Below are 14,485 nucleotides of genomic sequence, written 5' to 3' on the forward strand. Positions count from 1 at the left end.
TTTATATTATGAATCCCAACTAAATGAACTAAATGCCACTTCCTCCAGGAAGCCTTCTTTGATCCTTCAGCTTTTGGATTGAACATCACCCTGTATTTACTGTGTGACGTGCTTATCATAATTGTACTCAGATGATTGTGTGTTTAATTGCTTCAGCTCTGCCTCCTCTCTTTGACTGACAGAACCATGGGACCGAGAGTGTTTTTCTCATGCACCAGGGCTTCTCTCTAAAACGTGCATGAGCCTATAAGTTTGCCAGCCTAATGCAAACAGGGCAGGATGAATGTTTAAATGAGTGGTGGAAGTAAAATCAAACCTTCTTGGAGGTTAAGAATATGGAAAAGTGGGTGGCACCTGTGGCTCAAAGGAGTAGGAGACTGGCCCCAAATACCAGAGGTGGTGGGTTCAAGCCCTGGCCAAAAAAAAAGAATAAGGGAAAGATAAGTAGAAGATGAATAGGATGGTTTTAGTTACTGGGATAAGATTTTGCCACTGTTGATAGAGTCAGAAAATACAATGAGAGAAAATAAAAGGCATTATGGAGAAAAATGGTGGGGGGAGAAGTGCAGAGAGCAAGAACGCACTCAGCAGGTGGTGATGTCCGTCTAACATCTGAACCAAGGAAACAGATCCAGTCAGCCTTCTGTATCCATGGGTCCCATGACGGTGCATTCAACCTACCGTAAGTTAAGAATATTCAGGGAAAATGTTGTATCTGTATTGGACGTGTACAAACGTTGTCCTGTAATTATTCCCTAAACAATATAGTATAACCACAATTTACATAGTATTTGCATGGGGAGTATTATAAATAATCTACTGAGGGTTTAAAGTGTACTTGTTCTTCAGTGTACTCATGAAATTGGTTCTAGGACCCCCATGTATAAAAAATTCTGCACCTACTTCTTCCACTCTAGTGTCACAATCCGGCCCCCAGATAGGAGCAGAAGTGAGTAGGACTAGTCACTCCTCTGTAGGCACTTTGCATCCCATGAATACTGTATTGTGGTTCAGCATTTGATTGAAAAAAAATCAGCCTGTAGGTGGACCAGAGCAGTTCCAGCCTCATTGTTTGAGGTCAGATGTCTGAGTTGCTGGAGGGAAGGGCAGGTGTCCAGGTGTGACTGGAGTACAGTGAGCAAGAGTACAGTGGTCAGGAACCATCTGACTGTATTCTTACTGCGGCTGCGGTTACAAGTGTACTGGGCTAGTGTTGGCCACTGTGTCCTTGAATTTTTCCTTGCTGTTTCTGTTCTTAAAACATTGGATAAGGGAGTCCTGAACAGAGGCTGCCTCACTCTCCTGAGAGTTGTTCAAATTTGGGAGTAATCTTTATTTTAATATTTATAGTGTATACAAACTCCAATCCGTTTCATCGCCACCATTCCCAGACCAGACTCAGTGAGAATCCAGTTTTAGAGTTCTAGGCTGGGTTATATTTACCCAGCATATCTGGGCCTCCCGACTTAACAGCCTGGGTGCTTGGACAGGCCAAGAGTACATGCCTTGTCTCCCAAAGTCAGAGGGACCCGGTATCCTGGCAAGGTGACTCTTTCCCACTCGATGCAACCCACCATAACATTACATAACTTTCATGTAATCTAATGAGTTCATAAAGACAAAAGTAGAATTGGTATCAGTGAAATGATAAGAATGATGGATTAAATATTACATTACTCTTAAAGGAAAACATTTCTCCCAGGAAGTCCCACCATATATTTATTTAGATACTTACTATTTTTTAAGTCTTCATTTATTTACCAAGGTATTGATATGATCATATATTTATTTATTTATTCATTCAATTTGAGCAACTTTTGTGTAACACACCATTCGGTGCAAGTTACACAAAGATGAGAAGATATAAACAAGACCCAGGCATGAGGGCAAACACAGGAACATAGACGTGTTAATGGCGGTGCTGTGTGAATAGCACAACAGTAGGTGTGTCTAGAGAAAGGACTGATATTCTTTCATATGAGAGTAAGTTGTCACTTTTAACACAGTAGAGATGGCCCTCATGCTTTCTAAACTCTTTTGCAATTTATTATAATATTTCAGATACACATCTGTTTTTCCTGAAATTCCTTTTAACTCTTCTGCTCACTAATTAAATTGAGATTTTGAAACTCTTAAGAAAAAAAATCAAATCAGTTTATTTTTATATAATGTAGCATGACTAGCATCGTTGCTCTTAGTTGAAACATAAAAGGTTATATACTTTTTGCACTTTATGTTTTATTTTTAACATTCACAGCTAATAATTTTAACGTGGCTTTTGGCTTATTGGAAATTACTTTATCACATAACATGTTAAAACATTATATGCATACTGGCAAGATGTTTGATTAATAGTTTTCAACATCTTTCAGTTTATTGGAAATCACTTTATTGTATAACATGCTAAACCATTGTATGTATTGGAAAGACTTTTGATTGATACTCTTGAATATGTTCGATGTACAGACAATTTCTGATTACTTTTATAAAAAGGCTTTGTAGTAAGCAGTTTGAAAAGAAAGTAAAATCTGTGAATATTTTGCAGGTACTATAATGAAATGGAACCTGGCGGGGTTTTGTATATGGTTATGTCACTAACATTTCAGTAAATAATATCCTTTCAAGAAAATGTAAGAGCTCTGTAGGTAGAGATAATGTATTTGAGGACATTTATTGCCGGGGTTTAAGAAAAAAAACAAAACCACTACTGACATTCAAGTTTCTCTGTTTTTAAATTGCAGCACCTTATGAAATATGCCCAGAGGATTATCTGATGTCGATGGTGTGGAAAAGAACTCCGGCAGGCGACCTGGCATTCAACCAGTGTCCTCTGAATGCCACAGGTATGGCAGGATGACCTACCCCAACCCAAGATCACAGTCCAAGAACGGCATGCTGGGATTGCTTATGCAGTCATGCTTTTGTCCTATGCCCATAAATAAATCTGTCCAACAGGCAATTAATGAAACAATTTCAGTAAAATGCTTCGTCAGTGCAGCCAATGAGGAGACCTAGCCCACAAAGAAAATTTTGCCCATGCGGTGGTTTCTCCGTGTGGCTGATATGCGTTATGAAAATACTCAGAATAACAATTGTATGTGCATGTTTTCCAAAGCAGAAAAAAAAACCCTGCAAACCCTATCTTAGCCTGCCTCCCAATCGTGTGATGCCTTCAAGCGTCCCTGTTATAAAGCTTCTCTCTGTTCTTTGTGACGTGCAGGCACCACTAGCAGACGCTGCTCTCTCAGTCTTCATGGAGTGGCCTTCTGGGAACAGCCGAGCTTTGCAAGATGCATATCCAATGAGTACAGACACTTGCAGCATTCAGTAGGTGCAAAGCCAGCTTTAGTACTTGCTCTGTTTATTTCTTGCTAATAATCACTGTGTGAGATTTTAACCTTCTGAGTACAATCAAACCAGTAAAATCTCTCAAAAAATGCTCGAAGGAAAAAGGGATGTGATAGAAAGGGAATTTGTGTACGTCAGTGCTGAATTGTTGGGTTCCTGAAGCTTGGGGTTTATGGATCCTGCTATTTAAATGAAAGGCTTCTTTGTTTAATGCGGGGTAAGGCCTGTGTATCATGATTGGCTCAAGCCCATGTTAAATACTGTCTATGACATTTAAAAATACATTTTTAAATTCTTTAACTTTCTAGTAGTTGTAAAATGATAAAGCTGTGTCATGTCACTTGAGCATCAAATTTCTCACTGCTGTTTGAGACTGTAATATATGGGGAAAAAATGACAGTGTTATTATACCACATAAACTTACCCCCAAAGATTATGTGGGCCAAATTTTCCTAAAATGGCCCATCTTTTCCCCACACATCCTTGAATTAGTCAAGGAATACGATGTATGAATATTTTTAAGTACAAGTCCTTCTCATTATTGGAGACTGTTGCCATTCCATCCTGGAGGTCAAAGGGCCTCCATCTATGAATAAACATGGTGGTGTGGGGGACAGAATACAGGCAGAAGCCAACTGGGGAGCTGAACCTTGGCGGGAATGATGTTTACTTAAGAGCCTTTATGTTTGGTTGTGCTTATGTTTTTTTCTTTCGTTTTAACTGTACTTACTGTCGCTCAGAAATTTGCATAATTTGTTAAAATTTTCTGAAGCATATTCTTGCTTCTGGATGGAGAATTAACTTGTACAATGACCCCTTTTATCAATCAAAGGGATTAGTATTTATTATTAGAAGAACAAAAAGTACATTTTTAAAAATCTGAAAGCCAAATGCTAATATGTTTACATAGTCAATTAGTAATTGAATTGATAATAATTTAACCACATAGTGCCTAATATGTATGTATATATGTACATATGAGTATGTGTATGTATATATGTGTGTATATGTATATATATATTATATATGTATATATATCATATGTATTCATATGTCATATATATATATATATTCAAGTTGCTCCTTCAACAATGTGGGGTTAAGAGTGCTAACCTCTAAATAAATTTCACTACACCAAAGTTCAACTACATAAATTTGACCACCCCCAAATTCATCTACTAATAGCCTGTGGTTGACTGGAAGCCTTAGTGATAACATAAGCAGTTAACACATATTTTATATGTTATGGGAACTGTACAAACTGTATTCTTACAATAAAGTAGGCTAAGGAAAAGAAAATGTTATCAAAAAATCATAAAGTAATATATATTTACTGTTTATGAAGTAGATGATCTTAAGGGTTTTCATTGTCATTATTCTGACATAGACTAGACTGAAGAGGAGGAGGAAGAGGAGTTGGATTTATGAACTCAGAGGTGGCAGGGGCAGAGGAACATCTGTATTTAATTGGACCTGAATAGTTCAAATCTGTGTTTGTCAAGGATCAACTAACTATGTAATTATTAGCATATCAGTAATTGGTGATGATATGGCTACATAAAGCCTTATATTTATTGTATACATAACTCTGTAGACAAATACATAAATATATTTATATGCTTATAAATAGAAAATTTAACATTTATATATTATATAAAGGTATGGATATATTGATATATTATATACAGATATTAATATAATAAAAATATAACTATATTTGTGTATTACATAGTTAAACAATTCTGAATTCAATTACTGATTTGGTGTGTAAAGGTATTAGCATTTTTCTTTTTGTTTATATATATGTGTGTGTATCTATATATATAGATAGATAGATGGATACACACAGAGATACATATACATAATGATAATAGTATATAGCTTAGCTTCAAAATATCAATTGTAAGTATACAAAAATGTAAAGCTTATTCTAATAACAACTGTCAATAACTCAGACCATTATATTTCACAACTAAATATAAACCAAAACATTTTCATAAACTTAATTTTAATGGATTTTATTGTTCCTTAGTTTTTAGGAATTAGGTTGTCTTTGCTTTATTCTAATTGTGTCCTTACTCAGTTCTTCTTTAGTCAGGATGAGAAATGGGAATAATTGCATGGATTAATGATTTGCCAATCTTTACAAATTTTGAAAGAATGAATAATAATAGCTTTATTGAAGAAGGTTTTTTACTTTCTGAATTCAGTGTTTCATACATCAGTATTTAAATGAATCTTCATTCTTGAGCGCAGGCCATCTGATAATGGAGAATGACAGATACCTTATGTAAAATAGAAGAAATGAAATCTTGAACTGTGAATCCTATTAAAATCATTCAGTCAGTAATTGACAGCCACTCTTCATATGCCCTTGTTGATTTTGGTACAATTATCAGTTCTTAGGACCTTAGAGTATAAAAAGCAGCCTCTGAGCTGTTAGTGCCTACAAAGTACCAGGCACTTGGCTGGGAACCTTCATAAATTAGCTCCAGGCTTCTCAAGAACATGCAAAGGTGGTGTTCCTGCCTCAGTTTACGTAGAAAGAAACTGAAGATCTGCAGGGAAAGTTACGCCTCAAGCACATTCATTCCAAAGCCTAATCGCTTTCCCTTAGGCTATTCAACCATCAAGCTTTGATTTAGGGCCCTAGATTCTGGCACCAGGAGCAGTATTTCCTTATGTGTCCTTAGGAAAAGTCATATGATCTTACTATGTGGTTTATAAAATGGAATTGTTGCCATAGACTTAGCATCTGTGCAGGTTTAGGAGAACAGGTGAGATACCATACATGAAATGTTAACAGGCTATAAAGAGCTGCGTAACTATGACATATTAATATCTGTGTGTGCAGAACATCATTCTGAGTTGAAAGAATCATCTCAAGGAGAATAAAATTTTAGAACCCAACATAGTGTTCATTTGAGCTGAACATGTAGAAAAATATAGGTAAATCAGATAGTGGATGGACCATTGGATAAGTAGTATCTGTGTATACTATCATATGTATATAGGTAAGTATTGCATGTATGTTGGCACATGAATCATGCTTTTATACATATATGAAATGTACATGCATATGCCTGTACAAATATAGGAGCATAAGCTTGTCCTTTACATGTGCAGGGAAGCATCGGGTAAATCTATACCATTCACGATGCTTGCCTCACACATCTGCCTCATCTGTACTCTACAAAGTCACTGGGGATGGAAATCAAATCAACTTCCCTGTAGAGCCTTACCCCTTTGGTGCGCCCCTAAGCTATCCTCTGAGTGGCAAAGCTGGATCGTGTTTATGATAAGAGAACATTTGAGACTCCCCCAAATTTTGAAATTACTTTGGAAACTATAAATCTGTCCCCTCTAGATGAATGTATATCATTTCAAGAAATAATGTTTGAGGGATTTCATTTGCTTGCTCCTCTATATTAAAACATCTCATTAAATTATAATTAATTAATTATAATCTACTATAGAGAATTATGCAAAGTAGATCTGTTTCCAATTCCTTGACACATATATGACTCTCTATATAAATATATATTTCATAAATATATAGTAAAAATCTAAGCTTGAAATAAAATTTTATCATCAACAAATGTTAGTGAAGTGTGTTCTGTGAACACTCAATTATCAACCAGTTTAGGTAGAAAGAAGAGGAAATTAATCAGTTAAAATATAAAATCGCTAATCTGTCCTATTGAACATTTAGTCTGAGTTATTTGAGGACACAGAACATGCTTTATTTTAATCTTCATTTCTCTAGTACTAACACAGTGCTAAGCAAATAGTACATGTTCCATGAATGCTTGTGTAAAGAACTCTGCTGTTTTTCTTATCAGTAGAAGGTTACTGGCCATTGGAAAGTTTTGAGAAGGTGACACACAAGACTTAATGCTCATGAATTTTGACCACATGAAAGTAATAAGTATTATTGTCATGCAATCTTTTTCTAGTCCCCAAATATCTAGAAATATGAAATGACTAATGATATCACCTTATGAAATTGGCCATAGCAGACCAATTTCATTAAGTTTAGTATGTGTAAAGTTAGCTTGGAAACCTCATAAAAAAGGAAGTTAAACAGTATGATCCAAATGTCATTTTGGAAAAAAAAAAATACAAATACACACAACCAATTAAGTAAAATTGAAAATGCAGTTACAAAGTGCTAATGTAGTGGGATTTTGGAAATTTCCTATTTTCTATATGTTAATGTTTCATTTGCTAGTCTGGAGTGTTTTCTGAATTTTATATCATACAAGGTAAACATAGTTGCAGAACCAGTTGAGAAATAGGCACAGAAGTCAGGTAAATCATCCTTTCTTATTACGTATAAAGCTATGTGGAGGAAGTGACTGAATATTGTGGCCCAGGTGGCCCAGCTTCCCCCCAACACAGACACACACAATAACAACCTTATTTTGTCCTTGGGATACCCAGACAATCACAGGCAACTTCTTTTTCTCTCTCTCTCCTTTTCTATACACACAAACAAACACACTGACCCGGAGAAACAATCTTGTAGACATGTATGCCCCCGCAGGTAGACAGGTCTAAAGAACAAGAGGTGGAGCCTTGCACACCAATGCTTTCTCCTAAACTCATCAGAGAAGTGTGTCACTCCTTCCCTGGAGAGGCGTGGGTGATAGGAGCCCAGAAGGGCTGGAGATACGACTCCAGTGCAGCCCCTCTGTGTGAAAATATGAAGAGTTAAGTACAAATATTCCCTTTTAAGTTAGTGCTCTTTAAAACGTCTGTTCCTATTTTCAAACCTTCATTAAACAAACAAATACACATGTTGGAGTAATAATTTATCTAGTCATTGATAAAGGTAAGAGATGTCAAACACTTTGAATCAGGACTTTTTTCCTCCTGTTTGTTGCTACTACTGTGAGTAGTTTATTAGAAAATAGAGGAGAGAGGGACTGAGATGGAGAGAGAGGGGAAAAAAGGAGAACAAGTTTATTTTTTCCCATACTTCCAAACTTCTAGGTTAATTTTGCTATATTGCAACAAAAGTATTCACATATCACGCATTTTTGGCTACCACCGCATTGCACAAATTCTTAGCATATTGCCTAGAAGAGGGTAGTACATTTTATTATGGAGCTTATTTAGAGGAAAAAGGAAAATAACTGTTTTAGTTTTTGTTTACAACAAATATTAAGATTTATGGGGCCAAAGGTATGTAAGCCTTATTGTTTCTTTAATAAGCAGTTATGAAACAAAGAAATAGGTGGCAAGTTTCAGCTGGACAGAGGAACTAGCAGATGATTTTAATTTTCACATATTCACCAACTAAGTGGGAGTGTGTGAGACTAGGAGACAGTAGTTACCTGTTCTGCAAGTTGTCTGTGGTACAATCTGGCTGAAACTTGGCAAGGGATGGGAAAGCAGGAAGAAGTGAGATCAGTAGTTCTTAATCCTGTCTGAATGTTATAATCGTGTGAGCCTTTTAATTTTATTCAGAACCACATGCTAAAGTTTGGGGATCTGAGTTCAACTCCACAATTACAAAGGTTTTAACATGTGTTTTTGAATAAAATTATGAGTTCTCTTCATTTTCAGCAATTGATAATAGCTCACATCTTGGAATGCTATTTACCCCAAAGGAGCTGATGGGGAAAAAAAAAAAAAAAAGAAACTGGGAGGAAGCTATTATTGAATCTTGAATATTCTAAACTATTCATATGGCAAAGTTTATATCATATTTCACAGATTCTTGATGCATTTTTCATTACGCCTATAAAATTGTTTCAATTGCACTGAGTTCATGTCTTTTAAGTCTAGAACAAGGCTAACATTTTCAGGAGAAATGAGATAGTAAGTAGTTTAGATTTCACATGCCATATGGTTTCTGTTGTAATTATTCAACTCTGCTTTGTAGTACAAGAGCAGTTAACAGACAGTAAATAAACAAATGGGTGTTGCTGTCTTTCAGTAAAACATTTTGTGCCAAAACAGACAATAGATTGCATTTAGCCTGCATGTTGTAGTTCACTGGCTCCTGGTCTGGAATATGTATATATATTAAGTTTTCTTGTTTGTTTGTTTATATTTGTTCTTTTAAGATTGCAACTCTTCGGGAATTTTCCAATCAAGAAGAGACAAAGTCTATCTTGTAATTTTTCCCCTCTATTTTCTTTAGCATTTGAATCCCAGTTTTTTAATGTTTTTAATTCCTAACTCTATAATCTGGATAGTCTGTGAGTCTATTTTTTTCATTTTCTTGGTTTTTATTCTTTAATTGTCAGTGACATCTACTGGCTGCTTTGCATACCTAGTGATATTCGATTCAGTGTTAGACATTGTGTAAAACAAATGTAGGGTCTTCCGACCATGTTAATCTCTACCAGAAAGCAGCCCTCCTTTTCTCAGTTATTCAAATACAGTGAGGAGTTGATATTTCAGTTCAGTCAGAACTTGATCGGGGTCAAGACTCCTTTGCAGTTACAGTAGTATATTAAGAGTCCATCTGCTCACTCCCGCCTTCTCCACAGCATCTCTAGAGCCTGCATGGGCTCATCCCACCAGCCCTGAGGAACTGTGGAAGATTCAGCTCTGCTCTTTAGAGGTTCCTACCTCCATGGTGCAGAATTCGGCCCAGGCAATCTCAGATCCATCAAATGTCTTGAGGGGTTGAGTTCTTAAAGCTGGACTCCTCCCTGAGAGGCGTTAGTTCTTAAGGAACTTAAAGTATGGGGAAAATTACACTTCTATGTTTTAGAAATTTTCATCCTAGCTCCTCACCTTCCTACATGGTTTGAAACTCAGCAAGGTTTCATGAGGAACAATCTCAGCCATACTGTTAGGGCCACTCAGGTTTTCAACATATTTCGTCAGTCTCACATAACCAAATAACCATAGTTTCTCTTTGTACCCCTGAGTTCCTCTTTCTGGGCCACATCACCCATCTGTTCTTGCCTAGATTTAAGAAATCTTCCCAGAGAAAAATAAATAGCTGTCATTTTTGGCTTACCTCAGAAAGGATACGTGTTACTTCATGTCCTCATCACTGCTTACATAGCCCTTTAAAATCCTTACAAGTGTGTTTTTTTGTAATTTGTTGGTCTTACATGAATTATACATTATTCTATGCCAGTAAGTTTCAATAGTACTACAAAAATGAAAAATAATCTTGGCTGGGCTTGGTGGTTCATGCTAATAATCTTAGCACTTTGGGAAGCTGGGAAGGAAGGGTTGCTGGAGCCCAGGAGTTAGAGACCACCCTGGGCAATACAATAAGACCTCTTCCCTAGTAAAAAGTAAATATAACAAAAGTAATATTGATAATCATTAGACACATACGATTGTGTTTCTTAGGGAATTTTAAGGAAGCCTATTATATAGATGGATAAATAAAATACCTCTAATAGATGCACTGTCATTTCTATTTAACTTCTACCAGGATGTCTCTATTACGAGATAGCATTTACAACTGTGATCTGAAAGGTGAGTTAGATCTCATGAGACAGACATGCAAAAAGTGGAGAGAATGTGTTTGTTCGTAAATCAGAGCACTTTCTACATAGAAGGAATACCATATGGGAAGACTGTAAGGAGGTGATAGGACGTGTCCTGGCCAGAGGCAATAAACAAGAATGTCCTGGAGTGAGTCTGCAGAGCTTTGTAGAGAAAAACTTTTGCTGTGCCTTAAATGTCTTTGCATTTTATTCTAAGTTCAATGGAAAGCCCTTGAGTGTAGAGGAGTGATGTGACTCATTCTAATTAAAGCAGGTCATATGGCTGTTTGGTGAAGAATGGACCATGGGGTGACAGGACTGGCTGTGAAGCCTGATGCTGTAATGCAGATGGGAGATGATGGCATCATCCATTAAGTTGTACTAATCACACTTGGCTGATGGCGACATCATCGTTCTGAGATAGGGAAGGCAGAACCATGAGAGATAATTGGAGCAGGTCGGGGTGCAAATTGACAAAGGTTTCTGTGAAGTATGGAGAGAGCAATTGGATATAAGAGTCAGAAGCTTGGATTCCACTCCTCGACAAGAAATAATTTTGGAAGTCATCAACGTAAAGAATAGGGGATGAAGTGAAGAAAGGCTGGGTATTCATCACTTCTAGATTTCCATGATGAGAGGGAGCAGAAGAATAGGGTAGAGGTTAGAAAAACAGGTAAGGTCAGAAAAGGTTTCGATATCACTTTTTTGTTGTTGTTTTAAATGGAAGTGTTTTGATTTTCATAAATCAAAAGATCCAGTCAAAAGAGTTATAGTAAAAAATTAGAAGAGAAACAATAAAATTAAGGAAAGTCAAGAAGGCCAAAAGAGCTGAGATCTATAGCAAATGTGGCAGAAGAAAAATAATGGCTTTGGTTGGAGAAGAAATAACTTGGTGAGCAGAGGGGAAAGATGAACACGGTGAAAAGACCTTGGTAGGTTTTGCGTGGGAGAGATTATGGGTTTTCTTCTGCTAGATTCCTTTTGCTCCATTCAGTTCAAGGCAGGATCATTAGCTAAGAGTGAGGATTTAGGAGGAGATGTTATGTCTTTTCAGGAGAGATGAAAAGGTATAAAATAGTAATTTCCAAGAGGTTGAAAATAAGCCTATTAGAGAAACATAATAGGATTACCAGGCTGCACTGAATGTAATCTGAGGTTTGAAATACAGAATTTAGAGTATAACTCGTCCATTTAGTGGTATTTTACCTCCAGCAAAGCAGAGCTACTTGGATGCAGGTGCAGAAAAGGCATTTGGTAGTGCCTTGCTCTTCAAAATGTTTTTTGAGAATGAGAAATATTGGCAGTGCCTGAGAGCTTTCTGCAAACGTAGACTCTCAAATCCCGTCCCAGATGAAAATCCCTTAATCAGAATCTGCATTTTGCAAAGTTCTCTTTCTGGTTTATATGCACATTAAAGTTTGAGAAGCACTGTGGTAGATCTTATCTAGAGTTGAAGTTTTAATGAATGAATGCATTGGTGTTAGAAAGAGGCAGAGAAGTAAGATAACAATTAGTGAGCCCTGTGCCATCACAAGACACACCAGGTTAGGTGACACATGATTTCCCTTTCCTGGGACCATCGGAGAAGTGTCCTTCCTCAGCCCCTAAAAGTTGAGGACCCAGTTCTGGTCCACTGGTGGAATAACATGGCGAACCTTGTCATTAGAGTCCTGACGTGTCATTGCTAATGCAAGGTCTATTGCCCTCCATCACCTCAAGCCCTTGGACGACAATGATGAACAGGTCTCCCTCCCTGATGATGTGGGTTGCATGTGCAGTGTGAGATATAGTTCTTGGTTATTTCAGGCATGGGGAGTTGGGGATTGTTTGTTAGCATGGCATAGCCTATAGTGTTCTAAGTGATATGGAGTGATATGCTATCCCTAGAAGCAGAAAGGTCAAGTCATGCAAACAGATTAAGGAAGACTTAAAGAAGTGACGAGGTCAGAGGCTGAGGCAAAAGAATCGCCTAAGCCCAAGAGTTGGAGGTTGCTGTGAGCTGTGATGTCACAGCACTCTACTGAAGGCGATAAAGTAAGACTGTCTCTATAAAAAAAAAAAAAAAAAGGAAGTGACTAGGTCATTTAGAGTTCTGTTTCCCACTTGAAAGGTTCCTAAAACTCTGGTCCCAGTCTGTGACCATGACAGTGCTTTGAGCTCATAGAGCAAATGCTAGCTCCATTCCTGGATCAAAATATTTATGAACATTTGGAGTTCAGAAAAGAAATCTCACCTCCTAATGCCCTTTGCTCAGGAGTGTAACTTTTGTCAACTTGTAGCCAAACACTCTTAAAGCTGTTTCTAGTTTCTACTAGGTTGGCAAATTTACTATCCTTTCATTCTTGTTTTCAAAAGTTCTGGGTTTTAAGGAAGCGTGCACGGTGTGTATCTGACTTTTTTTTTCTACTTCACAACTCAGTTTATTCTTATATCAATAATTTGCAATCCTCAGATTCACGCCATCCTATTTCTCACTTCAGAGATTCCTGGGACAAGAAACAAAGACATCTATACCCCTGTGGCCAAACGATATTTACAACACATTTCTAGGTTCTGTGTGACACATACATGATTTATGCAGGGCAATTCTGAACTAAATCTGCCCTGTCATACTGTCTCTAGATGAGAATTGTCTTTTAAAATTTTAACTTCTAGCCTTCGGGCAACTCTGAGATGAGCAAAAGCTTTTTATATCAAATATGGGGGACATTAAGAAATATTCATGTACTAGATCTAAGAGCATATTATATTCTTTTCCCTACAGATAATCTCTGTCTTTCTTGTAGGCTGTAGGTAGAAATATAAGTAACCTAATGCATCATCCAGGGAGTGACTTTGGCCTTAGAAAACAACAGAATTGTGAACTGAATCGAAAGATGTATATTCTGATTATTGCTTTATGAAAAGAAGCTTCATGTATAATTGTCTTTTAATTGAAACCACTTAGAACTGTGAAAGCCTTTAATATACCTTCCAGATGGACTGTAGGAGTTGATGCTGAAAATAATATATAAATATATGATGTTTAAAGTGTGTCATTTGCACAGAGCGACTATGATAAGCCTTTTTTTAGGATTCACACAATAGAGGCAACTGTGCGGCTGGCAGTGGGAGGGATAAAACAAAAAGAATATGGTTATTTCAGAAACACACCTACTCTTTAAACCATGACCCTCACCGCATCTCTCTATATAAAGAGCAAGGAGGCTTAATCTGGAACTGTGAAGAGCAACAATTTTTAGGCCTCATTTCATTCCCTTTCACTGTTGAGCTCATCAACAGAATTCATGTGAATGACACAGAAACTTTTAAGACTTGTCCTTTGGAGCAGTCGTGCTCATGGAGTGTTGCAATATGAGTAGGCATACTCACTGATAATTACAATTTTGAAAGGAAATATTGAAATTAGAATACCTTTCTAAACTAGTTCAGCACCTGAAAGTTAAGAAAGTCAAAAAATGCCATCCAAAGGAAACAGAGTCCTTGTCATATCCTTAAGAAGTTCTTTTTGCCGATGGAGTAAAACTACCTATAATAGCTATCGTAGGTAGTTTGGTAAATGGCATTAGTGACATTTATACATTATATCCTGAAATAGCAACTATTACTCAAATAATTGGCAATACCTTGACAGTCTGGGAAGTGGCTTCAAGTCCTTTTTTTTTTTTTTT

At 36.9% G+C, this 14,485-nt stretch overlaps 1 protein-coding gene across 2 annotated transcripts in view; it reads left to right on the forward strand.

Moving 5' to 3' along the window:
* The window catches only part of ADGRB3 (adhesion G protein-coupled receptor B3), a 734,763-nt gene that overhangs the window by 319,950 nt on the left and 400,328 nt on the right, over window positions 1-14,485 (forward strand). For both annotated transcript variants that reach the window (XM_003789674.1, XM_003789673.2), the window contains 2 exons: window positions 2,742-2,843; window positions 3,221-3,327. In XM_003789674.1, the coding sequence (XP_003789722.1) occupies window positions 2,742-2,843; window positions 3,221-3,327 (209 nt within the window). The remainder of the gene's footprint in view (window positions 1-2,741; window positions 2,844-3,220; window positions 3,328-14,485) is intronic.

The sequence above is a fragment of the Otolemur garnettii genome, unplaced genomic scaffold (genome assembly GCF_000181295.1).
Source record: "Otolemur garnettii isolate 467f Iridium unplaced genomic scaffold, OtoGar3 scaffold00035, whole genome shotgun sequence".
In the NCBI taxonomy this organism is placed as follows: Eukaryota; Metazoa; Chordata; class Mammalia; order Primates; family Galagidae; genus Otolemur; species Otolemur garnettii.